This window comes from Elephas maximus, chromosome 16 (assembly GCF_024166365.1).
Source record: "Elephas maximus indicus isolate mEleMax1 chromosome 16, mEleMax1 primary haplotype, whole genome shotgun sequence".
Lineage (NCBI taxonomy): Eukaryota > Metazoa > Chordata > Mammalia > Proboscidea > Elephantidae > Elephas > Elephas maximus.
The window spans coordinates 14,941,730-14,969,383 of record NC_064834.1 but is presented as its reverse complement, the minus strand read 5'-3'; the positions used below and the strand labels follow the sequence as shown (position 1 = coordinate 14,969,383).

At 38.4% G+C, this 27,654-nt stretch overlaps 1 protein-coding gene across 1 annotated transcript in view; it reads right to left on the bottom strand.

Moving 5' to 3' along the window:
• The window catches only part of MICU1 (mitochondrial calcium uptake 1), a 272,079-nt gene that overhangs the window by 230,923 nt on the left and 13,502 nt on the right, over positions 1 to 27,654 (bottom strand). Inside the window, exon 2 of the mRNA XM_049854813.1 lies at positions 5,479 to 5,640. Coding sequence (XP_049710770.1) covers positions 5,479 to 5,639 — 161 coding nt within the window. The 5' untranslated portion in view covers position 5,640. The remainder of the gene's footprint in view (positions 1 to 5,478; positions 5,641 to 27,654) is intronic.

The following is a 27,654-nucleotide window of genomic DNA, read 5'->3' as shown; positions in this document are numbered from 1 at the left end:
AAACTGAGCTGCGGAGAGTCTGTGTAAGCCTCCAGAGCCAGGGGGAAGTGGTGCTGCATCTTAGAAAGGTTAAGTGCAAGCATCTAACCTACTACATGGGATCAAAATAACCCTCTCCCCTATGGGACTTCCATAAGAGAGAAGTTTCTTCCCTTTATCTACCCCCTCCATGCTCTGCTCCAGGGCCAGTTCAGCAGTGTTCAGCAGTTGCCACACCCCCAGGCCAGAAGTGGGACCTGCTGTGCCCAACCCAGTCTCCCAGCTTTGGGGAGGGAACAAATAAACAAACAAACAAAAAAAGAAGGCCGCCAGCTCCCCTAAGCTGGGAGCTGAGGGCTAACCACGCCCAATCTAGTCTTGTGATTTTGAAAAACTGCCATGGCCCCTAAGCCAGAACTCAGGGAAGGCACTGCCCCTTTGCCTAGGCACAGGCATTAACGGATCCACAGACTTCGAATGCCTTTCACCCCTGCATAGACCTGTGGGGGCCCATTCAACAGTGTAAGCTCTCATTAGCATAGTACAACAGGATATATACCTGAAGCCTATTTTCAACTGCAACACCAAAGAGGGAGTGGCAGATTTGTGACATTTGATAGCACCCTACCCATTAAGCCAGGTCCTCACTCACCAACATCAGGGGCCTGAGGACTGGTGGTTTCACCCAATTCACCTAGTCACCCATGACTAGAGTCTGAGAATAAGTGGTGTCTCCCAGTCCTTACAGCCAACAGCACTGGGTGCCCAAAGTCTCGCTGCAAAACCCACCAACCTACATGCTCTAGGCGACAGGGACATGCCTCCCACCTAGGCACTCGGGTGCAGCTATCAGCTCCCTACCTTGCTCAGCACATAACCCCCTATTACCCCTACTCCAATCACCCCTATGTAGCCCTACCCATCTAGGATTTTAGGTGAGAGCCTGCACCACACATTCAGTGACTGATGACCTGGATACCTGAGCCAAATCCACACAAGAAAAGTAAATGGACTCCTGTGCTCACACACTTAGTAGCAGCTGTAACTATCTGGTGACAGGATGTGAGAGCTTCAAAGATGCCAATAATCAAAGTAGTCTACACGCCCAGTCTATTTGGGCAAATCAAAATAAAACAAGAAGCTAGGACACAGGAAGCAAATATTATTAAACATAATAACTTATTAATGGCTCAGAGACAACGAAAAAAAACCAAACCCACTGCTGTTGAGTCTATTCTGACTCACAGCGACCTTATAAAACAGAGTAGAACTGCCCCATAGAGTTTCCAAGGAGCGCCTGGCAGATTTGAACTGCTGACCTCTTGGTTAGCAGCTGTAGCACTTAACCACTACACCACCAAGGTTTCCAACAGTCAATATCAAATCACATAAAAAGGCAGACCATGATGGCTCCAGCAAGCAGCCAAAACAAAGAACCAGGAAACCTCCCAGAGGAAGGAAAGATCTTGGAATTACTGGAGGAAGAATTCAAAATATTAATAGAGATCAGGAAGAGGATTAGCCAAAACTCAGATGAGGCCAAGGAACACACATACAAAGCGACAGTGGAATTTAGGAAAGCTACATAAGAGCAGAATGATAAATTTAACAGTCTGCTAGAATCCACAGAGAGACAGCAAATAGAAATTCAAAAGATTAACAATAAAATTTCAGAATTAGACAACTCAATACAAAGTCATAGGAGCACAATCGAGGAAATGGAAGTCAGAATTAGTGAGAATGAAGATAAAGCACTTGGTACCAATTTATTTAAGAAAAAATCAGATAAAAGAATTTTTTAAAAATGAACAAATCCTAAGAATTATGTAGGATTATATCTAGAGGAATAACCTACAAGTGACTGGAGTACCAGAACGGGGCGGGGGGGAGGAGGGAATAACAGAAAAAACAGAGAGAATTGTTGAACATTTGCTGGCAGAAAACTTCTCTGATATCAAGAAAGACGAGAAGATTATCTATCCAAGAAGCTCACTGAACCCCCTACAGGGTAAATCCCAAAAGAAAGTCACCAAGACGTATTATAATCAAACTTGTCAAAACCAAAGATAAAAAAGAGAGAATTTTAAGAGCAGCTAGAGATAAACGAAAACTCATCTACAAAGGAGAGTCAATAAGACTATGCTCTGACTAATCAGCAGAAATCATGCAGGCAAGAAGGCAATGGGATGACATACATAAAGCCTTGAAGGAAAAAAACTGCTAGCCAAGAATAATATATCCAGCAAAACTGTCTCTCAAACCTGAAGGCGGAATTAGGGCATTTCCAGATAAACAAAAGCTAAAGGAATTTGTAAAAACCAAACCAAAATTACAAGAAATACTAAAGGGAGCCCTCTGGCTAGAGAATCAGTAATATCAGATAACAACCCAAGACTAGAACACGGGACAGAACAACCAGATATCAATCCAGACAGGAAAGCCACAAAAATAAGTCAAAACTAAAACACTGAAAATAGGAAAACAGAGATGTCTACATGTAAAAGATGACAACATTAAAACAAAAAAAGAGGGATTAAATAGTGTAGTCATAGAACTTTCATATGGACAGAACATTAAGGTGATATCAAAAAATAGAAGATTGGTTTAGACTTAGAAAAATAGAAGTAAATTTTAAGGTAACCACAAAGGAAACTAACAAATCTACACATAAAAATAAAAAAGAAGAAAAACATAAAGACTCAGCAAACACAAAATCAACAATGAAAAACATGAAAAGAAAATACAGAAAGAAAAATGACTCAGCACAGAAAATTAAGTGGAACAAAGAAACTGTCAACAACACACAAAAAATACATCAAAATGACAGCATTAAACTCATACCTATCAATAATTACGCTGAATGTAAATGGACTAAATGCACTAATAAAGAGACAGAGAGTGGCAGGATGGATTAAAAAAGCATGATCCATCTATATGTTGCCTACAAGAGACACACCTTAGACTTAAAGACACAAACAAACTAAAGGTCAAAGGATCGAAAAATATATATACATCAAGCAAACAACAATCAAAAAAGAGCAGGAGTGGCAATATTAATCTCGGACAAAATAAACTTTAAAGCAAACTCCACGACAAAAGTAAGGAAGGACACTATATAATGATTAAAGAGTCAATACACCAGGAGAACATAGCCATAATAAATACATATGCACCCAACGACCGGGCTCCAAAATACACAAAACAAACTCGAACAGCATTGAAAAGAGAAATAGCTCCTACAATAGTAGATTTTAACACACCAATAAATGAAAGAGAGAATAGAAAAACAACTGGAAGAGCCAAAAAGACCAAAAGCTGGTTCTTTGAAAAGATCAACAAAACCGATAAACCACTGGCCAAACTGACAAAAGATAAACAAGAGAGGAAGTAAATAACCCTAGTAAGAAATGAGATGGACAATATCACAACATACCCAGCTGAAATTAAAAGAATTATAACAGAATATTATGAAAAACTGCGTTCTAATGAATCTAAAAATCTAGAGGAAATGGACAAATTTCTAGAAACACACTACCTACCTAAACTAACACAAATCAAAGTCAAACTCATGAAAAAAGAAAAAACTAAATAAACCTATAACAAAAGAAGAGATTGAAGAGGCAACAAAAAAATTCCTAATGAAAATGGCCAATAAGCACAGGAACAGATGCTCAGCATCATTAGTTATCGAAGAAATACAAATTAAATCCAGAATGAGATGCCCTAACACACCCACCAAAATGCTAAAATCAAAAACACCGACAATACCAAGCGCTAGTGAGCAAGATAAAGTCTCAGGCATTGCTGGTAGGAATATGTAATGGCACAAACGCACTGGAAAACTGGCAATTTTGTACAAAATTAAACATACACTTAGCATATGACCAATCAATTACATTGGTCATATACAAGAAATGAAGACTATGAATTTCAAAGCATTTTTATTGGTAATAGCCAAAAACTGGAAACAACCCAAATGTCCTTTAACTGGTAAATGGTAAACAAATTGTGATATATTCCTACAAAAAAATACTATCCAATTATAAAAAGGACAGAAGCTTCTGATATAGATAAATCTCAAAAATATTACGCTGAATGAAAGAAGGAGCCCTGGTGGTACAGTGGTTAAGCACTCAGCTGCTAACTGAAATGGTCAGCAGTTCGAACCTAACAGTCACTCCGTGGGAGAAAGATGTGGCAGTCTGCTTCCGTAAAGACTTACAGTCTTGGAAACTCTATGGGGCAGTTCTACTCTGTCCTATAGGGTTGCTATAAGTCAGAATCTACTCAATGGCAGTAGGTTTGGTTTTTGAATGAGAAAAGCCAGACCCAAAAAATACATTTTTTATGGTTCCATTTACATGAAGTTCTGCAAAGGCCAATCTAATCTGTAGTGATAAAAAAAGAGACCAGTGATTCCCTGGAACACTGGGTGGGTGCGAACAACTAGGAAGAGGCATGAGTAAACTTTATGAGTTGATGGCCATAGTTTAAGCGCACTCGGCCGCTAAATGAAAGGTTGGCAGTTCGAAGCCACCAGCTGCTCCACAGGAGAAAGACGTGGCAGTCTGTTTCCACACAGATTTACAGCCTAGGAAACCCCAGGGGACAGTTCTCCTCTGTCCTGTAAGGTCGCTATGAGTCGGAATCAACTCAATGGCAACGGGGTTACACAATTACATACATGTGTCAAAATTCATGGAACTGTATACTTAAAATGGATACATTTTGGTTTATATAAATTATTCAATAAAATTTATTAAAAACAAAGAAAAAATATTCTTAAGACAGCCAAATATAATGATAGCAACTTTAGGACAGGGTGAACCAGGTGAAAGATAAAAAACAGGGAGTGGCAAAGTCAAAAAACAGTACCTATGCGTTTTAAGAGAGAAGACTATATTGATCACGACTTTCTCCCTTTCCTCTAGGAAAGTTTCATAACTGGTAAGAAAGCTGTGAGATAACAAACGCATTCAGTTTCATTAGCTAATTTCACACAGGAGCGCCTGGGGGGCACAGACGCTTAAGTACTGGGCTACCAGCTGAAAAGATGGTGGTTCAAACGCAACAGCCAAAGCTGCCTGGGAGGACGGGCTTGGCAATCTGCTTCCGAAGAGTCACAGCCTTGAAAACCCTGCTTCGTACGCAGGGGGTCAGAACTGACTCCACGGCAACTGACAACAACAGTTAACCCCATATGGGTACCAAATTATGAAGTCTCGGAAACCATTCATCTTCCAAAGCTCTTACTGCCATTCCGCCACCATTATCAACAGCGTTCAGCAGGGGAGGGACGCAGACTTTGAAGCAGAATGTTTCCTATTTATTGCCTTGGCATAAATATCTTATTTCACAGACAAATATTATCAATGCCAAATTATTTGGACATTAAATTCTGATATAAAGCTAAGCCAGAAGTCAACTCCTTTCTGATAACAGAGGCAGCTGGAAGAATAAAAGTGCATGTTGAGAACAAGATATTCAGATAACACTCACCTCTTCCACAGGAGACCAGCACTTGCCGTTACTGCAGATGCTCCCAGGAAAGCCACCACCATCAGCCGTCTCCTGATCTGGGTGGGCTGTGATCCTCCATGGTACCATCGAGAGCCCAAAGCCAGTTGTGCCAACGTAGAAAGTGAGTTAAGACGAAACATCCTGTGGACAAAAAGTAAAAATGTTACTCCTAGCTAGTGGTGGCAGTAATGATAATGATGATAATGACTAAGTATTATATCAGACACTATTCTAAACACTTTGAATGTATTATCTCATTTAATCTTCATGACAATCTCATGAAGAAGGTACTAATTACAAACCCAATGTTGGTCAAGGACCAATTAGGAGATAGAAACCACACGGTAATTTGAACAGGGAAAGTTTAGTAGAATTATTAATTACAATAGAGGAGTAACTAAGAGGTAAAGAGATAGCAGATATGGGGACAGTCACGACTTCTAGAGCTAACGGAGTGCACCAAGAAAGGAACAAATCTATAAGAGGGCTATCCCTATCAGTGCTGAGCTCTCAGGCTTGTGGACAGCACAGCCAAGCATGCCCAGCACAGCTTGCTGGACAGCTGCTCTTCATGATGCTGGAGGAAGGTACCTAGGGGAGGGTGCCACTCCAGTGGCACTTGCTGGGAAGGTGTCCTTTAGGGTGCGAGAGGAAGCTATTCAAACAGGGAGGCCACAACATGGACCTCGCTGGGAAGCTGTGTATGGCATAAGGGTTGAGTGCCATTGAGTGTCACATGTGCTCTGGCCAGTGTATGCCACAGAAAATCTATAGGATAGGACAGGTGAGCCTGTGAATCATCACACGATAAACTTCACCTATTCCTTTAATTTCTTGTTTTAATTTGTTTTGTTAGAATTTTGTTTTATATCTGAAGCATATAACCTAAATGAGCAAAATCTAGCACCAAAGAAACTCATTATATTTTTTCTGTCAATTTATTTATTTATTTTTATTCATTTTTAAATTAACATTTCCCAAACCCACACATACATAGCACTGATTTTGGCTACAGCAAAAATAAACACGACTAAAACACACATATATGGAGAAAAGATTATTCATTACTGATAACAGAAAGAAAAGGACGTTGGAAGTGTTCAATGTGAAAAGCAGCAAAACTGATTCAAAAGCTGGAAAAGGCAAAAGGTGGGCATGGCTGGGAGGTAGGCTTGGGATATCTAATCCAATCTAGAGAATAACTGGGCATATAAAAAATGGATAAGACATGGTCATTTGAGAAGATTCTTTAAATTTTTATTAGATCATATACACAACAAAGGGCCAGTGAAGTTCTTAAGTAAGAGAAGAACACGACGAAACATTGTCTAAAGAATATCAGTCCATTTACCAGCAGTGTAGGATATAAACTGCAAAGCCAAAGGCACAGAGGAAGGAAGTGAAAAATCTAGATATTGGGTGATGGGATCACAGATTACGATAATAAGTGCAGAAACCAATAAAGAAGAACCAAACAAAAACATTCCAAAAAGAAACAAAACTATCTGATATCAGTATCTAATAGACATCAATATCTAACTGCTTAAGAGATAGGAAAAGCAGAAAAGTGAGAAAAAAAAAAAAAAAAAAAACTACGTGATATGGCAGAAACTGAAATGGAACTCAATGACTCACGATCTCGTCTCAGCTCTGGTACTAACCGGCTGTGTGCACAAAGAAAGCTCATCCATCTCCCCTCCTCGGGAAACATCTACCCGTTGGTAAAATGACAGAATTACCTAGGTGAGCTTTAGGGTTCTTTTCATCTCCTTAATGCTATCACGTCTCTGGTGTGCCATTAAGTATGGCAAAACTTAATCTATTTCACTTGGGAGGAGGGACGAAGATCATATCATATATTCAAGAGTTATTAGTTCTGAGAATTCATTTCTGCCCTAGGGAATTTCAAACTTTGGAAGCTCTGAGTTTTACTAGCATTGGACTTATATTTTGATGTTGTAATTCAAATATTACTATCTAAATCTCATTTTACCACTGGTTTTAATCTTAGTCCCTGAAGTATACATCAAAAGATAAATCTATTCATTTCTCTAGTGCAATTTTCAAAGATGCCAAATAAATAGAAAAATAAACAGAGAACAGACTCTATTATAATTTAATCCCTAACTCTGTAGTAAAGAAAGTGACACTAATTGAATGTGTTAATTTTTGATGAGAGGCTATTTAAAAGACTTAAGGAGATCAGCTTTCTCACTGAATTTGGAAAATTGAGTAGACCAATTGGCAGCAGTTATGCAGTAATGAAGAATAACATTCACATTTATGACGTGGGTTAAATTAAATCAAAAGTGTCAATTTTTCTTCCCTGACCAAAAAAGCTATACCTCTATCAAACAGCTTTGATGTAAACTGAAGAAGAAAAAAGAAAAAAAGATGAAGAGATACTTCTAACCAAGAAATGTCAAGGGAGGCAACTGAAAGATAATTCTGTAATCACAGAAACAGCTAGAATAAGACTTTTTAAACCTGTAACAGTGTATCACTGCCATGTTTCAATATCTATAATGTTAAGATTATTAAACTCAAAACTACTGTTTTTCTGCAATACTTTTAATTTAATTCTGTAAATTAAGCTATAATGAAATACTGTTTTTTCACCCATTAAGTTGGCAAAAATCACAACATCTGAAAACACATTTGTTGGCAATGCTGCTGAAATTACACTGCTAATAAATGTGTAAATTGGTATGATTCATGGAGGCCAATTTGGTAATATTCATGAAAATTACACACACAAACTGCAAACACTGAGTGATCCAGCAATTCCACTACTGAGAATCTATCCTATTGATGTACTTGCCCATCAGTGAAATTACACACACACACACACAGAGTTATTTTTACATCACAGTTCATAAGAGCAAAAAATCAAAAGCCACCCCAATATCCAAGAAGGGACTGGTTAAGGTATTATAAATCCATACAGCGCAATACCATTTAGTTATAAGAAAGGAATAAAAAAGCTCTCTTACATATTGATACAAAAAGAGTTCTAAGACATAATGTTATCTAAAAAAAAGGTGTGCAACATAGTATGTTATCATCTGTGTAAAAAGAGGGGAAATAACAATGCATATTTGTATACGCATATAAAGGAATTCTGGAAGGACACACAAAAAGCCACTAGTAGTGATGCTGGTGGGGGTGGGACATGGATGGGATAAGAAATGGGGATCTTCTTCTCCACACACTATTTCATTGAAAAAACTAGCTTATATACTTACCTGTGCAAACATATACTATTGTATATAAGCATTTTCATTTACGATTAAAGATAGAATACAAGGTAATTTGTGTATGTCAACTAAAGATTACGAAAAATATATATGTGTATGTTTTTAATTTAGAAGGAAAATTTGGATGATGCAAATAAAATTTAATATTCCCCTGGGAATGATTTCATTTAAGCTTTCTTATATAAAGAAAAATAAAGGCAGGTCCATAATATTGATGTTGCATCCTCCTTACCCAAGAACTATCATTTGCCAGCCCTACCTGTGGGCTCAGGCCCAATAACGTTTCAGTAATCAGCTCCTATCATAGCAAGGCTCCCTGGTGAGACATGAATTAACCAAGCTCACTGCTGTCAAGTTGATTCTGACTCATAGTGACCCTACAGAACAGAGTAGAACTGCCCCGTAGGGTTTTCAACGCTGTAAATCTTTATGGAAGCTGGCTGCCACATCTTTCTCCCACGAAGCAGCTGGAGAGTTCGAAACACTGACCCCTCAGTTAGCAACCAGATGTTTTAAAAACTGCACCACCAGGGCTCCCATAAGCTTTACATAAATCAAATTCATATCCCAATACTCTGATCATTAGTACATCCTGATCAGTTTACCAAACTATTGGAATTCCAGGCTTTATCCTTATCCTGACTTATATCTGCTAGCCTCTTTCTGTGTGATTTACGCCCTTGTATTTTTGACCGTTGACAAATGCACATTTAAAGGACTGATTGGCTTTTCCAATCCTGGCACTGCCTAAATAAATCACTGTTGTACTGTTAACAACTGTTACCCAACACTACTGCTGAAAGCAACATCTGCTAGCTCTGATGCCAAGATATATTTCCAAGATCTACCCAAAGTTGTCCATCAACAAAACTTAGAACTCGGTTAAATAAAACTTCAAGGTTCCAAAATATTAGTGTACGTGAAGTAAGTGTTAGGGAAAACAGGGCCAAATCTTCTGTGTATCTGTATTTCCAAAGCCTAATATATTGTATCCGTCATAGCTAGTATATGCATATGATGGTTCAATGTCCCCTCTGTATCTGGAAATAAGGTTGCTGTCTGAGAATTAAATTGTAAAATAAGCACTGTCCAGGGTGCCCTGGTCCAAGGACTCAACCTATTCATCTCAGTGGCAGCTACATACTAATCATAGAATTGGATTCAATAGGCCATTAGAGCCAAAAGCCATTAAGTACTTGAATTATAAAGTTAACTCCCCTTTACCCTATTTCCATGCTCACTAAACAAACTTACTATAATCTGGCTTCCTACAGGTTGCCTTCAAAGAAAAAATATGCTGATCGGAAGATAGAAATACCTAATGTGTTTTTCAACAACATAAATGGCAACTGTACACTTGGACCTGGCCAGATGCAATACACAGGAATCAAATCGACTACATCTGTGAAAAGAGACAATGGAAAAGCTAACCATCACCAGTTAGAACAAGGCCAGGGGCCGACTGCAGAACAGACCATCAATTGCTCATCTGCAAGGTAAGGTTGAAAGGTGAATAAAATCAGAACAAAGCCAAAAGAGCCAAAGTATGACCCTGAGAATATCCCACTTGAATTTTAGAGACCATCTCAAGAACAGATTTGACATACTGAACGCTAATGACTGAAGACCAGAAGAGTTGTTGATTGACATCAAGGACATCATACATGAAGAAAGCAAGAGGCCATTAAAAAGACAGGAAAGGGAGAAAAGACCAAAACGGTTGTCAGAAAAGACTCTGAAACTTGCTCTTGAATGTCGAGTAGCTAAAGCAAATGGAAGAAAGATGAAATAAAAGAGCTTAACAGAAAATTTAAAAGGGTGGCTCGAGAAGACAAAGTAAAGGATTATAATGACATATACAAAGACCTGGAGTCAGAAAACCAAAAGGGAAGAACACGCTCAATGATTCTCAAGCTGAAAGAACTGAAGAAAAAATTCAAGCTTTGAGTTACAATATTGAAGGATTCTACAGGGAAAATATTAAACGACGCAGGAAGCATCAAAAGAAGATGGAAGGAATACACAGAGTCACTGCACCAAAAAGAACTGCTCAACGTTCAGCCATTTCAGGAGTCAGCATATGAACAGGAACGGATGGTACTGAAGGAAGAAGTCTAAGCTGCACTGAAGGCACTGGCGAAAAACAAGGCTCTAGGAACTGACAGAATATCAACTGAGATGTTTCAACAAATGGATGCAGCACTAGAAGTGCTCACTCACCTATGCCAAGAAATCTGGGAGACAGCTACCTGGCCAACTGGCTGGAAGAGATCCGTATTTATGCCTATTCCCAAGAAAGGTGATACAACAGAATGTGGGAATTATCAAACAAAATCATTAATATCACACGCAAGTAAAATTTTGCTGAAGATCATTTGAGAGTGGCTGCAGCAGTATATTGACAAGAACTACCAGAAATTCAAGTGAGATTCAGAAGAGGACATGGAACCAGTGACATCACTGATGATGTCAGATGGATCCTGGCTGAAAGCAGAGAATACCAGAAAGATGTTTACTTGTGTTGTATTGACTATGCAAAGGCACTCGACTGTGTGGATCATAACAATTAATGGATAACACTGAGAAGAATGGGAATTCCAGAGAACTCAAGTGTGCTCAGAAGGAACCTGTACTTAGACCAAGAGGCACTTGTTGGAACAGAACAAGGGGATACTGTGTGGTTTAAAGTCAGGAAAGGTGTGTGTCAGGGTTATATCCTTTCACCATACTTATTCAATCTATATGCTGAGCAAATGATCTGCGAAGCTAGACTATATGAAGAAGAAAGGGGCATCAGGATTGGAGGGAGACTTACTAACAACCTGCATTATGCAGATGACACAGCCTTGCTTGCTGAAAGTGAAGAGGACTTAAAGTACTTACTGATGAAGATCAAAGACTACAGCCTTCAGTATGAACTGCATCTCAACATAAAGAAAACAAAAATTCTCTGGACCAATAAGCAACATCATGGTAAATGGAGAAAAGATTGAAGTTGTCAAGGATTTCACTTTACTTGGATCTACAATCGACACCCACGGAAGCAGCAGTCAAAGGATCAAATGATGCACTGCATCAGACAAATCTGCTGCAAAAAGACCTCTTTCTAAAGTTAAAAAGCAAAGATGTCACCTTGAAGACTAAGGTGCGCCTGACCCACGATGACATGGTGTTTCCAATTGCCTCATATGCATAGAAAAGGTGGATGATGAATAATGAGACCAAAGAAGAACTGACGGCTTTGAATTATGGTGCTGGTGAAGCATATTGAATATACCATGGACTGCCAAAAGAATGAAAAAATCTATCTCAGAAGAAGTACAACCAGAAGGTCCCCTAGAAGAAAGGATGGTGAAACTATGTCTCACACGCTTTAGATATGTTATCGGGAGGGATCAGTCCCTGGAAAAGTATATCATGCTTGGTAAACTAGAGGGTCACCAAAAAAGAGGAAGACCCTCAACTAGATGGATTGACACAGTGGCTTCAACAACAGGCTCAAGCATAACAACGATTGTTGAGGATGACGCAGGACTGGCAGTGTTTCATTCTGTTGTACGTAGGGTTGCTCTGAATGGGAACCAACTCGACCGTACCTAACAACCTAACAACAGCACAGCTGTACTGTTAAAAATGCAATTACTTATTAAATCTTAATTATGTCAAGTGATTTTTAAAATATCTTCATACATTTCTTTTAGGATGAAACGAATCAGATTGAAAGTTTTGCCTTGAACAAACCAGGGAGACTGCCAAAATACAGTAGAGATTAACACTCATGTCTAGAAAAGATGCATTTTCATAGCTCAAAGTGACATCACTTACAGAATAAGTGAGGAAAGCTCACACTTTAGCTAGGTCTGTTCTGAGAAGTGAGCATTAACAGCAGAGAGAAAGAGCTATTTAAATGACCTGGATGAGAATGTAAAGTTAATTTAACTCATGCCCGTCTCCTAGCAGCAATAAAATGATAACTCAAGGAACAAGGATCATCTCACGGAAATGTTAAGTTTGACACAGAACTTTTGTATATATTCTTGCTAAAGAAAGATGCTATGTTAAACCACCTATTCTCCTGAATACTCTCTGAAACATTCCTTCAGCCATTAAGCACCTACACCTCCTCCACGGTTCACTTTCTTAAAACATGTGCGTGCGTGCATGTGTATGGGCACACTCACACACACACACACACACACAGTGTTTTCACTGCAATAATAAAACTTGAAACTTGTGTCTAGTGAAGACATGAAGGGTGGCAATTTTTCTTCCCAAATCACTACACAGAAAAACAATGTGTGGAAAAGCAAGAGAAAAAAAAAAGATGAACCAAAGCAGTAGTCTATTTAAAACAAACGAATCACCCAGGAAATGACAGAAACAATGATGCCCAATATAAATTTTCTAAAACCTCTAAGATGTGTGAATGTGTTGAGATCATGAGTAGGCTTTCAATATTTTAAGTTTCCATAAAACAATGTCCCCAGCTTAATTTTCAATTCAAACCTTGGAAAACAGGAAACTATAGAGTTTTAAAGGTTAATGAGTGCTTGTAACATACACAACAGCCATTAGAAAACTACAACATGAAAAAACTCAGCTATCAATAAGGAAGGTTTAAACACTGCTCCAAAAGAAATTGGTGCCAAGAAAGTTGACTTGCTCAAGCCAAAGGTCCGGGTAGGTAGATAGGAAGGGGAAAAATAATAGTCTAGAAGAAGTGCTTGTGGAAAAACATTTTTTTTATTCTCCATTCTCCCCAAACATCTCTCGTTTATGTTCGTTTTTCTATCAATTTCAAGTCTATTCTAAAGCCAAAAACCAAACCTGTTGCCATTGAGTCAATTCCGACTCATCGTGACCTTATAGGACAGAGTAGAAATGCCCCATAGGGTTTCCAAGGAGAGCCTGGTGGATTCGAACTACCAGCCTTTTGGTTAGCAGCTGTAGCTCTTAACCACTATGCCACCAGGGTCTAGGCCTTAGAAACTGTCACTTTGTTATATTTTGTAGCAATACCAGCAAGTCATAAAATCTTAATACATAAAATTTCATTTGAAATGTTTCTGTTTAAACAATTCCCATTATTGGGTTAATCCAATAGAGTACAGATAGCTAAGAGTTTTGTAGTTTTAGCTCTTACATTGAGAACTATGATGTATTTGAGTTAATTCTTACACAGGGTGGGAAGTAGAACGCTCATCTTCATTCTTTGGCATTTGGATATTTACTTGTTCCAACACCATTTATTGAAAAGACTATTCTTTCTTCATTGAACTGTCTTAGCACCTTTGTCAAAAATCAACTGATTATATTGGCATCTCGACGGCACTGGGTTTTATATTGGCATCTGGGGTCCTAAAAGCTTGCAAGTGGCCATCTAAGATACATCACTTGGTCCCAACCCACCTGGAGCAAAGGAGAATGAAGAACACCAAAGACGCAAGGAAAATATTAACCCAAGAGACAAAAGGGCCACGTAAACCAGAGACTCCATCAGCCTGAGACCAGAAGAACTAGATAATGCCCAGCTACCACCAACAACCGCCCTGACAGGGAACACAACAGAGAGTCTCTGAAGGGGCAGGAGAATAGTGTCGTGCAGAACTCAAATTCACGTGAAAAGACCAGACTTAATGGTCTGACTGAGACTGGAGGAACCCTTGAAGCCACGGTCCCTGAATGCACTGTTAACCCAGAGCTAAAACCATTTCTGAAGCCAACTCTTCAGATGAAGATTAGACTGGACTATAAAACATTAAAAAAAAAAATACTCCTGAATAGTTCAAGCAGATACATGAGACTAAATGGGCGGGTCTTGCCCAGAGGCAGGATGAAAAGGCAGAAGGGGACAGGAGCTGGTTGGATGGACACGGAAAACATGGGGTAGAAAGGAGAAGTGTGCTGTCACATTATAGGGATTGCAACTAGTGTCACATAACAATATGTGAATAAACTTTTGTGCAAGAAATTAACTTGCACTGTAAAACTTCCACCAAAAGCCCAAATTAAAAAAAAACTGACTATAAGGGTTTATATCTTCACTGTCAATTCTACTCCATTTATCTCTAAAGACTGACTTTTTAAAAAAATGTTGCTGGGACAACTGAGTAGCCATTTTAAAAAAGACAAAATTATACCCATACCACTAACCATACTCAAGAATGAAATCCAAATGGATCAGGAATCTAAACATAACAAATGAAACTATAAACATGGGGAATTCTTTACCCTCACTATGGGAAAAGTCCTTCTAACTATGACCTAAAATCTATAGTCAATAAAAGACTGATAAATTTGAGGACATAAAAATATAAAAATTTTTGCATGCCCAAACACATCATAAACAAAGTCAAACAGCTAACAAAATGAGAGAAAATATTTACAATATCTGTATCACAAACAATGGGCTAAAGTCCCTAATATGTAGAGAAATCTTAAAAATTTAGGGACAAAGGGCCAAAAAAGAAAAGTAGAAAAAAGACACGAGCCAGCAATTCACAAAATAGAGATATAAAAATGGTCCTTAAATTAACAAAAATGTTCTATGTCATTCATAATTATTGTTGTTTTTTTTGTCTGGTGCTGTCAAGTCGACTGTGACCTATAGTGACCCCATCTCACAGAGTAGAACTGCCCCATAGGGTCTCCCTGGCTATAATCTTTACAGAAACAGATCACCAGGTCTTTCTGCCACAAAGCCACTGTGGGGGTTCAAACCATTAACCTTTCGGTTAGCAGCCGAGCACTTAACCACCCCGCAACCAGGGCTTCTTCATTCGTAATTAAAGAAATGTAAATTAAAACCACACTGAGATAACATCTCTCAAAACCTAGCAGATTGGCAAACATCCAGCATATGTCAACACTTTCTTCTGATGTGGCTGTAGAGAAACAGGCATTTTTATACACTGCTGGTGGGAATGCAAACTGGAATACCTTTTCTGCAGAGGAACTGGACAATTCCTAACAAAAGTACTTGTGCATTTATCTTTTGACCCAGTAATTCTACTTCTAGAAATTTACCCCAAATATTCTCCAACAAAAATACGAAAATACAAATACACAAGGTTATTCATTATCTATAATATAAAAATATTACAACCTAAATGCTCATATATGAGTAGGTGAATAAACTATGATACAGTCACACAATGAAATCCTGTACAACTGTAAAAACACTTGAGGAAGAGCTTTATGAACTGATACGGAGTGATTTATAGGATACACTGGTAAATGCAAAAGGCAGAGCACTGGAGTACCTATAGTATGCTACCCATCATGTAAGAACGCAGACGATATGAGAAGATATACTTGTATTTGATCATGTGTACAAAACGAAATACAGAAAACACAAGTCAGAAACTAAAGCAGGCTGGTTATCTACAGGGGGTGGGTGGGAATGAGCTGGAAAGAATGGGCAGGGGAAAGGAGGGGATCAGAGAGCACTTAAGGGGTCCTAAAGGCAGGAACACTTCTCTGACTCTCAGAACCATGGTAATCTTTCACATACCCAAAAACAAAATAAATAATTAAAATCAACCAAATGTGGCAGAATGCAAAATAGAAAAACAGTAACAAATGAACTTAACTGTATTACAAATGAGCCACTAAAAGAGATGAAGAAGACAAAACCTAAGTAACACTGGAAAACAGCATTTTGATTGTGCATGGTCAGGCTAAAGACAAACAGAACTGTATACAAGTAAGTACACAAATAAGCTGATTTTCCTAAGGGTATGTGTTAACTCTTCTGAAGTTACTTCATGTGTATACTAGAATTGAGCAAATAAGTAAATACATTATGGACAACGAGATGTGGTTTTCTTACTGTCAGAGAAGGGAGCCACAAATGAAGAATGAGTGAAGGCTAGAACGAATCTTGTCACACTGGACTGAATTAGAGATATCAGTACAACTCATGGTTTTTAACAGATGGACAGATACAAAATAAATACAGATGTGGTATGTGTATGTATGAGTATGAGCACATATCCAAATCTTGGCTTCTAAATATCAATAAAGGAATTGCTTTCCTTGGAGAAATGGTTAAATCCAGGGCTAAGGCAGGGAAAATACAAAAGTAGCCATGAACATTTTGTGGGGCTAAAAAGTAAGAAAGTGCTTGAAGAATTATGAGGGTATATTGAAAGGACACAAAAGGAACTTGAAGACGCTCACAATGGCCAAATCTGGGACAATTTGAGCAACAAAACAAATGATAATAATGAATTATAACTCTCAGGACTCAATATCCATGAGTTTATACGTATACACATACACGCATACATGGGGGAGAAGGGACAGCCTTCCCTTCAGTATAATTTTCACTAATAAACACCACGGCAGTAACAACTGTTGCAGATAAGAACAGACGTTAACATTAGTGGGCGAAAGTATGCTAAGAAACAGAAGATTTGTAATGGGTCAGAATGGACTCCATGGTACCCACCAACAGTATCAAAGTTAACTCCCCACAAGATACTTAATTCCAAAGGAAAAAAATAGCAACTTTCTATTGAAAAAATCTGGCAGACACCACCTTAACAAAGTGATCAAAGTTAATATCGCCAGGATTAACATGTATTGACATTTTGTACCTCCTGAAATGATGCCCTGAAGAGGGCACAAAATCACATCTGTGGCATTCTTGCCAAAAAGCGCAACCTCAATCTAATCGTAGGCAAACATCAGACAAACCCAAATTGAGAGACGTTTTACAAAATAACAGATGCTCAATACCCTTAGCTATTAGGAAAATTAAAATTAGAATCACCAGAGACTACCATACACCTATTAAAATATATGAATTAAACAAACAAAAAAATGATAATACTAAAACCAACAATTCCTGACAATACCAAAGACACAGAACAACTGGAATGCTCATACATTGTTGGTGGGATGCAAAATTGTACATCAATCTTACTCACAGGTATTTACACTAGAAATGAAAATATACATGGATTATTCATAGTTTTATTCATAATCACCAGCCAAAACTGGAAATAACCTAAATGACCTTCAACAGTTGAATGGATAAACAAACTGCAGTACATCCATACAATGGAATGTCACTAAGGGAAAAAAAAAAAAAAGAAGAAGGAACTACTGATATGTGCAACAAGAATTTCAACAGCATTATATGCTGATGAAAAAAGCCAGTCTCAAAAGGTTACATAATTTTATATGACATTCTGGAAAAGGTAGAACTATAGTGATGGGGAACAGATCAGAAGCTGCCAGGGGTTATAGGTGGGTGGAAGGTTTGACTACAAAGGGGCCACACAGGGGAGTGTTTCAGGGTGATGTCCCATATCCTCACTGTGGTGATGGTTATATGAATCTACACATGGTATTAAAACTAATAAAATTATACACCAAAAAAGAAGGGGGAAGAAAAGTCAATTGTACTGGATACAAATTTTCTACAAAATAAAAATTTTTATTTTGGCTTGTTTTACAGTTCAGAAGTTTAAAATCTTACAAATCAAACCTGTTTTTCCCTCTCAGCATCTACTGAAATGATCACATTGTTTTTCTCCTTTCACCTCTTAGTATGAATTAATCGATTTCCTAATATTGAACCATCTTTGCATCCCTTGAACAAAACCTACTTGATCAGAGCACATCTTTCTTTTAATACACTGAGGGATTTTGGTGTATGTGTGTGACTATTTCATTTAAGGCTTCTATGTCTATATTGTCTAGTAACAATGCATTGTAGTCTTACATTTTTGTCATCTCTGTCTAGTTTTACTTAAATTACAGTTTAAATAATGTAGTAAAGCACTGCTGCTTTCACTAAACTCTGGGGCAGTTTAAACAGTATAAAATAACCTGTTCCTTTAATGCACCCTTTAAACTATCTAATGTCTCACTGTTTTTCTTTGAGGGGTAGTTCTTTGCAAAAGGTTTTAGTTTGTCCCACAGTCAGCGGTTTATTTAAATTCTCCACTTGTAGCCATTGCAGGTGATGAAGTGCAGTTAGGAAAGGTTAAGTGGCTCTAAGAACAGCAAAAAGAGATAAAGGTCAAATTGGAGCCCAAGTCCGTTTAAGCTACAGTTCTGTTTTTTTATGCCATGGTGTCTAACAGAATAAAAGGGAGATGTCATCTACAAAACTAATACATAAATTATTTCCAGAAAGTCTTAGAAATGGGGTCATCTTTTTGTAATTCTTCATAAATTTTTTGTTTTGACTTTGAATGTTGGTTCCACCTTGCTTAAGAGTATAAGTGATATCTATCATTAAAACTAATTAAAAAAAAAAAAACTAAATATATATTCTAATCTACTGGGAATTAAAACTAATCAAGAATTTGCCACTTTAGACTGTTTCAAAGCCAGGCCCAATCTACACAAACTGAGTAAAGCCAAAATATACTATAAGCTCCAGAGGTTGAAAAACCCAATTAATATATGTTCCATTAAAAAAAATTTTCCTCACATATGGGATTTAAATATAAGGCTTTTCTGCCTTTCCCTGTAGCATCTAAAACTCTTAACTGAAAATAGTTACTTTGTATATTACAGGCTATATATAAATTACATATGCTTCCATCAAAAGGAACTATTTAATAACTGTTTTATTAAGTCATAATCTTTTGGTTAGGCTGATCATTTGCAAAGTGACAAAACACATCTGAACTCAATTAAGCTTCAAAAAGATAAGACTAGAAGATTATTCTTCACTTCCAATGTAAAACACATGATTAATCATCATCACTGTAAGTTATATAACCACCAGCAGGAAAAATCAGCAACCAAAGACAAAGTGAAATCAACAGTCAGGCATTCAACGAATAGACCCATTGCCGTCAAGCTGATTCCGACCCACGGCAACCTCACGTGTGTCAGAGTAGAACCAGACTCGATAGGGTTTTCAGTGACTGATATTTTTGGAAGCAGATTGCCTGGCTTTCTTCCAAGGAGCCACTGGGTGGACTCGAACCGCCAACATTTCACTTGGCAGCTGAATGGTTTAACCACACCGCACCACCTAGGGACTCCAAATTCAATGACTAAATCCTCTCACTATTGTTAAACTAACATATGATTCAAATATGGATAAAATTGGACAAGAAGAATGTAGGGGATTAAAAAAAGAACACTGACAGTGAAGTCAGATATTTACATATGTAAAACAGAGAGAAAAAATGCCTACTTTGCAGAGTTGCTGTTAAAATTAGCAAAAATGGTATACAGCAAGTAGTTAGTAAGTGGTAATTGCTGTTATCATCAGCAAGATGGGGAAGAATTTTAAAAGACTCCGCGATAAAGATTCTCCAAAGATAAAAAGGACTGCTCTGAGAAAACAAGAAATACGGATTTTTTCCTGTCTTGATCAGTGGCTATAACAACTCACAATTTTCTAGTTATCTGGGTGCTGCAGGTGGTTAAAGCCCTCAGCTGCTAACCAAGGCCCAGAGGCACCTCAGAAGAAAGGCCTGGAGATCTACTTCTGAAAAATCAGCCATTGAAAATCCTGTGGAGCGTATTCTACTCTGACACGCATGGGGTCGCCATGAGTGGAAGGTGATGCAATGGCAACTGGTTGTCGTTGTTGTTATGTGCCCAGCTGACTGCGACTTATAGTTAGTTACCCTACAGGACAGAGCAGAACTGCCCCATAGGGTTTTCAAGGAGCGGCTAGTGGATCTGAACTGCTCACCTTTTGGCCAGCAGCCAGAGCTCTTATCCATTTCGCCATGAACAACCCAAACGACCTATGTAAACCTACAACTATATCCTTGTTTGTAATTTGTTAATTACCTAAGTCATTCATTAATAAGTCTGTTAAGGATACAAGGTGCTTTGTAAAGTTCTGATTTCAACTCGATGGCAACTGAAAAATATCTCAGAAATATTGACTTAAGCTCTTAGAAAGGCTGAGACTGACTACAGAAAAAGTTTTTTAAAATAATGAAAATATAAGATAGTGATCAACAACAATGCATTATACACACCACAGAACACAGAGAATACTTTATGGGCCTCCCTACTAAATTAAAAGTTCTAAATCCTGCTGAGATATAAAAATGATACGTGAAGGCAAAATGAAGGAACCAGTACTTTATGAGATGCCACCCTGCATTTGCAGAGAACTCTGTACTTCCTGAGCGCACTTACGAACACGCTTTCATGTACACCATACGCAATTCCCAGACAGGGAAAACGAGGCACCTGTATTAAGTAATAAGGTCAGAACTCAACTGTGAGTTCCTAAGAAGTTTCTCACAGTCTCCTCATTTAACAACAAAAAACTGATCGGTAGTACAGGCAACTCTAAGAATGACATATTTCTACCCAAGGAAGTCTCATCTTTCTATATAAATGACAACTTCAGTGGAGTTTTTTTCTTAGCATGCATAGCAGCAGATATCTTTATAGATATTCTTTTTATAACAATCTGTCTATATTTATGTTCTTTCTAGAAACAAATCTGCTAGTTTGAGAGCAGTATTAGATATTCCAGGATATTTTCCTATTTTACCTTTACTACAATTTTTATTTACACAGGTGGCATCCCTGGGTGGTGCAAACGGTTAATACGCTTGGCTGCTAACCAAAAGGTTGGAAGTTCGAGTCCACCCAGACATGCCTTGAAAGAAAGGCCTGGAAATCTACTTCTGAAAAAAAATCTGCCATTGAAAACTCTACGGAGCACAGTTCTACTCTGACACATGGGGTTACAATGAGTGGGGGGTCAACTTAATGACAACTGTTTGTTTTTTTACCCAGGTACTTCTTTCAAAGGTTTCCCTTGGTTCCTTGAAGATGTTGCCTTAAACTCTGGGACTTAATTAAAGCAAAATTAGAACATCAGAAATGAGAGCATGTGTTGTTTACTTCCGTTTTAATAAACGAAGGCCCAGGAAGTCAAGTGACTTCCTCAGGGTAACACCTAATGAGTTCTAGATGCCGGACCTTGCTAAATTCACCTCTTGCTTCCCATTAACTTTGGGGTCAGAACTGTGTTCAGACGTCTGACTTGGCAACTTTGCGCATCCATAAAACAAGGACAGTAACACTTATCTCCAATGACTATGATGAGAATTAAAAGAGGAAATGTTTGTAAGAAGTTCAGCATGGTGCCTAACGCATAGCAAATTATTAATAAATATCTGGGAGGCTAACATATAAGAGGGTGCTGCTGATAATTTTAATAAAAAGTATATTATATAATTAAAATGTATTAAATATGTAATATCTAAATATACTCCTATTAATATAAACATTTAAATAAAATGCAAAGCAAGACAACAATACTATCTTTTCTCACAAACCTATATACTATCCATCCTTGTTATTCTAATCAAGAAAACAGACATCTTTGTTTCCAGCCTAAATACCATTTCAAATCTATGGAATCACTTCCCCATTTCTAAGAAATCTTGTATTTTGACTTAAAAAACTATCCAGTCCAAAATCATTATTATGAGGAATAAGGTAACTGACTTATCATTTATCTGAGATTTAAAAATATAAGAGGACAGAAACTACTACCAAAGGTGGTGTAACTAGGGAGAATTCAATAAAAGAGCTATTACAAAGACGTGGGCAGGATAAACGGAAACAAGGAATAGTGAAGCAACAGTGAGAAACCATTAGGCCTTAAAGACAAAGGATGGTGGTTGTTACTAGAACTCAGTCAATTGTAGCTTTGGCAGAGGGCTGCCTGACAGAGGTGTGGCCTTCAGCAGAGGAATATAACTACTACCAACAAAAGTGAGAGAGCCAAGGAAATAAATAGCCAGGCCTCAGTCTTCTCCCACCCTCTGCTGTTGGCCAAACCCTGCTGGACACCGGCAGGAAGTGAGTTTGTGGATGCATTCCAGGAGTTTGGATTCCTGGGGCATAAAACAGGGTGGAGAAGGGTAGAGACTACAGAGGGGCAAACGGAGACTATCCAGCACAGCACGATATACCACTTTACTTGATATTTCTATTTTACTTTGTAAAGGAAGAACTGTGGCAAACATATTTTTTCAATGCAAAGAAAAACAAGATTCCTACTGTCACAAAAAAGTAGGGAAGTCTTTGGGTTAAAAAGACTTTTGTTGTTTAAAACAAACAAAATTTAAAAACAAACAAAAAACCCACATTATTCAGCAAGAGGAATCAGTACATGGTCTGCCCCAATATCCTGAAACATTAAGACAAAATATAAAGAAAAAAAAGGAAATAATATACTAGAATATTAGAGCTAAAAGAGATCTTAGAAACTTTCAAATTTTCAACATGACAGAAAACAGGCCAGAGAGGTTGTACTTAGAGCAAATTGATCAAGACCATAAAGCTATTTAGCAGCAAAGTTGCAAACAGAATCCAGTAACTCCTTAATTTCCTTCCCATCAGACTAAGCTACAGAAATAAATCTGTGTATGCTTAATATTGAGAAAAGTAACCAATAAGCAGACTTTAAAAAAAAAAAAAAGACTCATATATTTAGAATGTTTAATTTCTTATAACGGAAGCCCAAGTCTCCCACAATAAATACTAAAGATTCTGCCATCTACCCTCTTAACCAAAAAAATGACACTTTATCAATCTGAATACAGTACACAAAGTACTCAGTTGGCCAGAGGCTTTAATGTGAGCCTAAAGAAAATATAAAGTCAAGAAATAAATTATTAATGAGTTAGGAGTCCACTGACCGTGAAATTAAAACTTCTATGCTAAAAGAGTAACAGGAGCCATGCCAAAGCTCTGAGAGCTGACTTACTCCTTCAGAAGCTGTAGCATATATGAAGAATGTATACACCACTAGTCAAGATGAGGCAAAAATCACTTTTAAAAATGCACATTAATTACAAACAAATAGTAAATAATAATAATTGAAGATGCAGCATATTGAAGACAAAATCCATACAATTAATAATAAAAGAGAGAAACTAGAAGTGTTAAGGATTGAAATTATTTATAAAGTTTTTTAAAAAGGGCCTCTTTTCCAGAAAAGATACTAAAATCAAATCTTTATAGCTTATTTTAAAATTTCAAACACATAAAAAATCCAAATAATACTATTATGAATACTATATTTACATTACCTAAGTTGAACAATTAACATTTTGCCATATTTGTTTTATCTATTTATCTATATATCAAGCTATTTTTTTAGGCTGAATCACTTCAAACTGAGTTACTGATATGATAACACTATTTCTCAATATTTTAATATTTTCCTATATAACTATAATACATTATCAAATTTAACCAAATTAACAATAATTCTTAATATCTTCTAATACCAGTACATATTCAAATTTCTCCCAGATTCACACCTGATTTTTCACACCAGAATCCAAACAAAGGTCATACGTCATCTTTGGTTTTGTCTCTAGTCTCTCTTAACCTAAATAGATACTCTACACACAACCTTTTTCTCCCCTCACAACACTAAATTTTTTCAGAGAACAAGACAATTGTATTGGTGCATTTTTCAGATTCTGGATTTGTTTGATTACTCCCTCATGGAGTGGTTAAATTGTTTCTCTAGTCCCGTATCTCCTGTAAACTGGAAGTTACATCTAGCAGGCAGAGCCAACACAGTGCTATAGACAGACGCATCATGCTGTCCCTCTGCAGCTAAGACCTGAAAAACTACGTAAAACAGATACGAACGTCAGTCATGGAACCCTAAGCACTGAAGAACCAGATTATGCACTGAATGGGAGAAGAAACCAAACAGAGAACACAGAATGAAAAGAACTACAGAGTGGAGGTCCCCTGCCAGCTAACACAGCACAGTGTTGCCATCTTGGAGCATGGCCAGCAACGACTCCACACAGGGAGTATGGGAAGGCATCTTCATGGAACTCCCAACAAGGTAACCAGAGAAACATGCTTCCCCACCACTCACCCTTCTGTCCTGTTTGGTGCCTCGCTGCTTCCCTACGGGCCATGGCCCCTGGACCAGAGAGACACCAGCTCACTGCTGCCATGGGTCTTCCCCACCCCACCGACCGGCTCCCGCAGAGCAATTCTTTTTTCTCTTTCCCTTTCTGCCTTTCCTTCTCCCTCCCACCTAGTCCCCTGTGCTGCCTCTACCCCTTAATGACAGGCCATGATGTACAGCTGGACAGGCACTGGCTCACTGCCACCCAGATACGCCTTGCCTCTCCCAGCTGGCTCCCTCAGCACCATTTTTTTCTGTTTCCCTTTCTTCCTTTTCTTTCTCCCTCCCACCTAGCCCTGTGTGCCACCTCTGCCCCTTCCTGATGGGTTGCAATGTGCCGCTCAGCAAGAGAGCCACCAGCACACAGCTCCCCCAGGTCTGCCCCACTCCCACCCACCAGCTCCTGCCACACCACGATTTTTTTCTCATTCTTTTTTTTTTTCCACTTCTGTTTCCCTTTCTTCCTTTTCTTTTCTCCTCCCACTTAGCCTGATACACCACCTCCACCCCATCCTACCATGCCAAGCCTTGCTGCCTCAGCTACAGAGCCACTGGCCTACCTAGGGTCTGCCCACCCCCATCCACTGGCCCCTGAAGCACCGCCTTTTTTTTTTTTTTTTTTGCTTTTTTTTTTCTCTCTTGTCTTTCTTTTCTCTCTCCTTCTCACCTAGCTCCACACATCACATCCACTCCCTTCCAACCGGCCTCAGGTTTGCCCCACCTTCACTCATCAGCCCCACTGTGCTGCCAGTTTTTTTTTTTTTTTTTTAATTATTTCCTTTCTATCTCTTCCTTTTTCTTCTGCTTCACACCTAGCCCTGAATGACACCTCCCGTCCTCGCCAGACCCTGTTGCACTGCTGCACTGGACAGCCAGCAGCCTGTTGCTGCCCTGGGTTTCCCACCCTGGGTTCACCACCCTCACCCCATCACCACTTATTTTTTTCTTTTACTTACTTTCTTTTCTTTATACCTCCCACCTAGCCTCATATGACACCCTCCCCCTTTTTGAGGTGGCCCCCAGGTCTGCCCAGCACCTACCCCCCGGCTACTTTTTAAAAAAATTTTCTTCCCCACCACCTAGCTCCATACCCATCCCCTCTTCCCACTGGCCCCATACTGGCCATCATGGCTAGAGCACCCATGGTGCTCAGGCCAGCCACCACACCAGGCTGCACCTTGCTTAAAAACAACCGGGTAATAAAAGAAAGCAAAGAGGGAGTTAAAAAATTCCTAGAATCAAATGAGAATGAAAACAAACCATATCAAAACCTTTGCAACATAGCAAAAGTAGTGTTCAGAGGTCAATTTATAGGAATAAATGCACATATCAAAAAAGAAGAATGGGCCAAAATCAAAGCATTAGCCCTACAACTCGAACAAATAGAGAGAGAACAGCAAAAGACATCCACGGCCACCAGAAGAAAGGAAGTAATAAGGACTAGAGCAGAAATAAATGAAACAGGATAGAAAAACAACAGAATCAACAATACCAAAAGTTAGTTCTTTGAAAAGATCAACAAAATCAAGAAACCACCGGCCAAATTGACAAAAGAAAAACAGGAGAGGAAATAAATAACTCAAATAAGGTATGAGATGGGGGACATTACAAAGGACCCAACTCAAATAAAAAGGGTCATAACAATACTGTGAAAAATTGTACTCCCACAAATTTGAGAACCTAGAGAAAATAGATAGATTTCTAGAAATATGCTACCTAGCTAACTAAAACAAACTGAGAAAGAAAATCTGAAGAGACCCATTACAAAAAAAGAGATTGAAAAGGTAAGAAAAAAGAAATCCCAACAACAACAAAAAAAGCCCGGCCCAGATGACTTTACTGGAGAATTCATCAAACATTCAGAGAAGAGCTCACACCAATACTACTCAAACTATTTTAGAGCACACAAAAGGAAGGAATACTCCCGAATTTATTCTATGAAGCCAGCATAACCTTGATCCCAGAGCCAGGCAAAGATACCACAAAGAAAGAAAATTACAGACCAATGGTGGGAATGTAAAATGGTACAACCCCTATGGGAAATATAGGGCACTTCCTTAAAAAGTTAGAAATAGAAATACCATATGATCCGGCAATCTCGCTCCTAGGAATATACCCTAGAGAAATAAGAGCTGTCACACAAATAGACACATGCACACCATGTTCACTGCAGCATCATTCACCATAGCAAAAAGATGGAAACAACCTAAGTGCCCATCAACAGACGAACGGATAAACAAATTATGGTACATACACACAATGGAATGCTACACAACGATAAAGAACAATGATGAATCCATGAAATATCTAAGGACATGGATGAATCTGGAGGACATTATGCTGACTGAAATAAGTCAATAACAACAGGGCAAATACTGTATGAGACCACTATTATAAAAACTCAAGGAAAGTTTTACAAACAGAAAAAAAACAATCTTTGATGGTTACAAGGAAAACCAAAAAAAAAAAAAAAAAAACAAACCCATTGCCATCGAGTCAATTCCAACCCTATAGGACAGAATAGAACTGCCCCATAGAGTTGTTACAAGGAAGGGGAGAGGAAATATTTAACTAGATAGTACAGAAGTGTTAACTTTGGTGGAGGAAAAACAGTACATAATATAGGGGAAGTCAGAACAACTTCACCAAGACAAAGACATAGAAGCTTCATAGACACGTCCAAACACCCTGAGGGACTGAGTTACTGGGACTCATGGTCTTGGAGGTCATCTAGTTCAACCGGCATAACATAGTTCATAAAGAAAATGTTCTACACCCAACTTTGATGAGTAGCGTCTGGGGTCTTAAAAGCTTTCAAGCAGCCATCTAAGATACATCTACTGGTCCCACCCTGTCTGGAGCAAAGGAAAATGATGAAAACCAAAGGCACAAGGGAAATATTAGTCCAAAGGACTAGACCACAAGTACCACAGTCTCCACCAGCCAGAGCCCAGAAGAACTAGATGGTGCCCGGCTACTGCCACCAACCACTCTCAC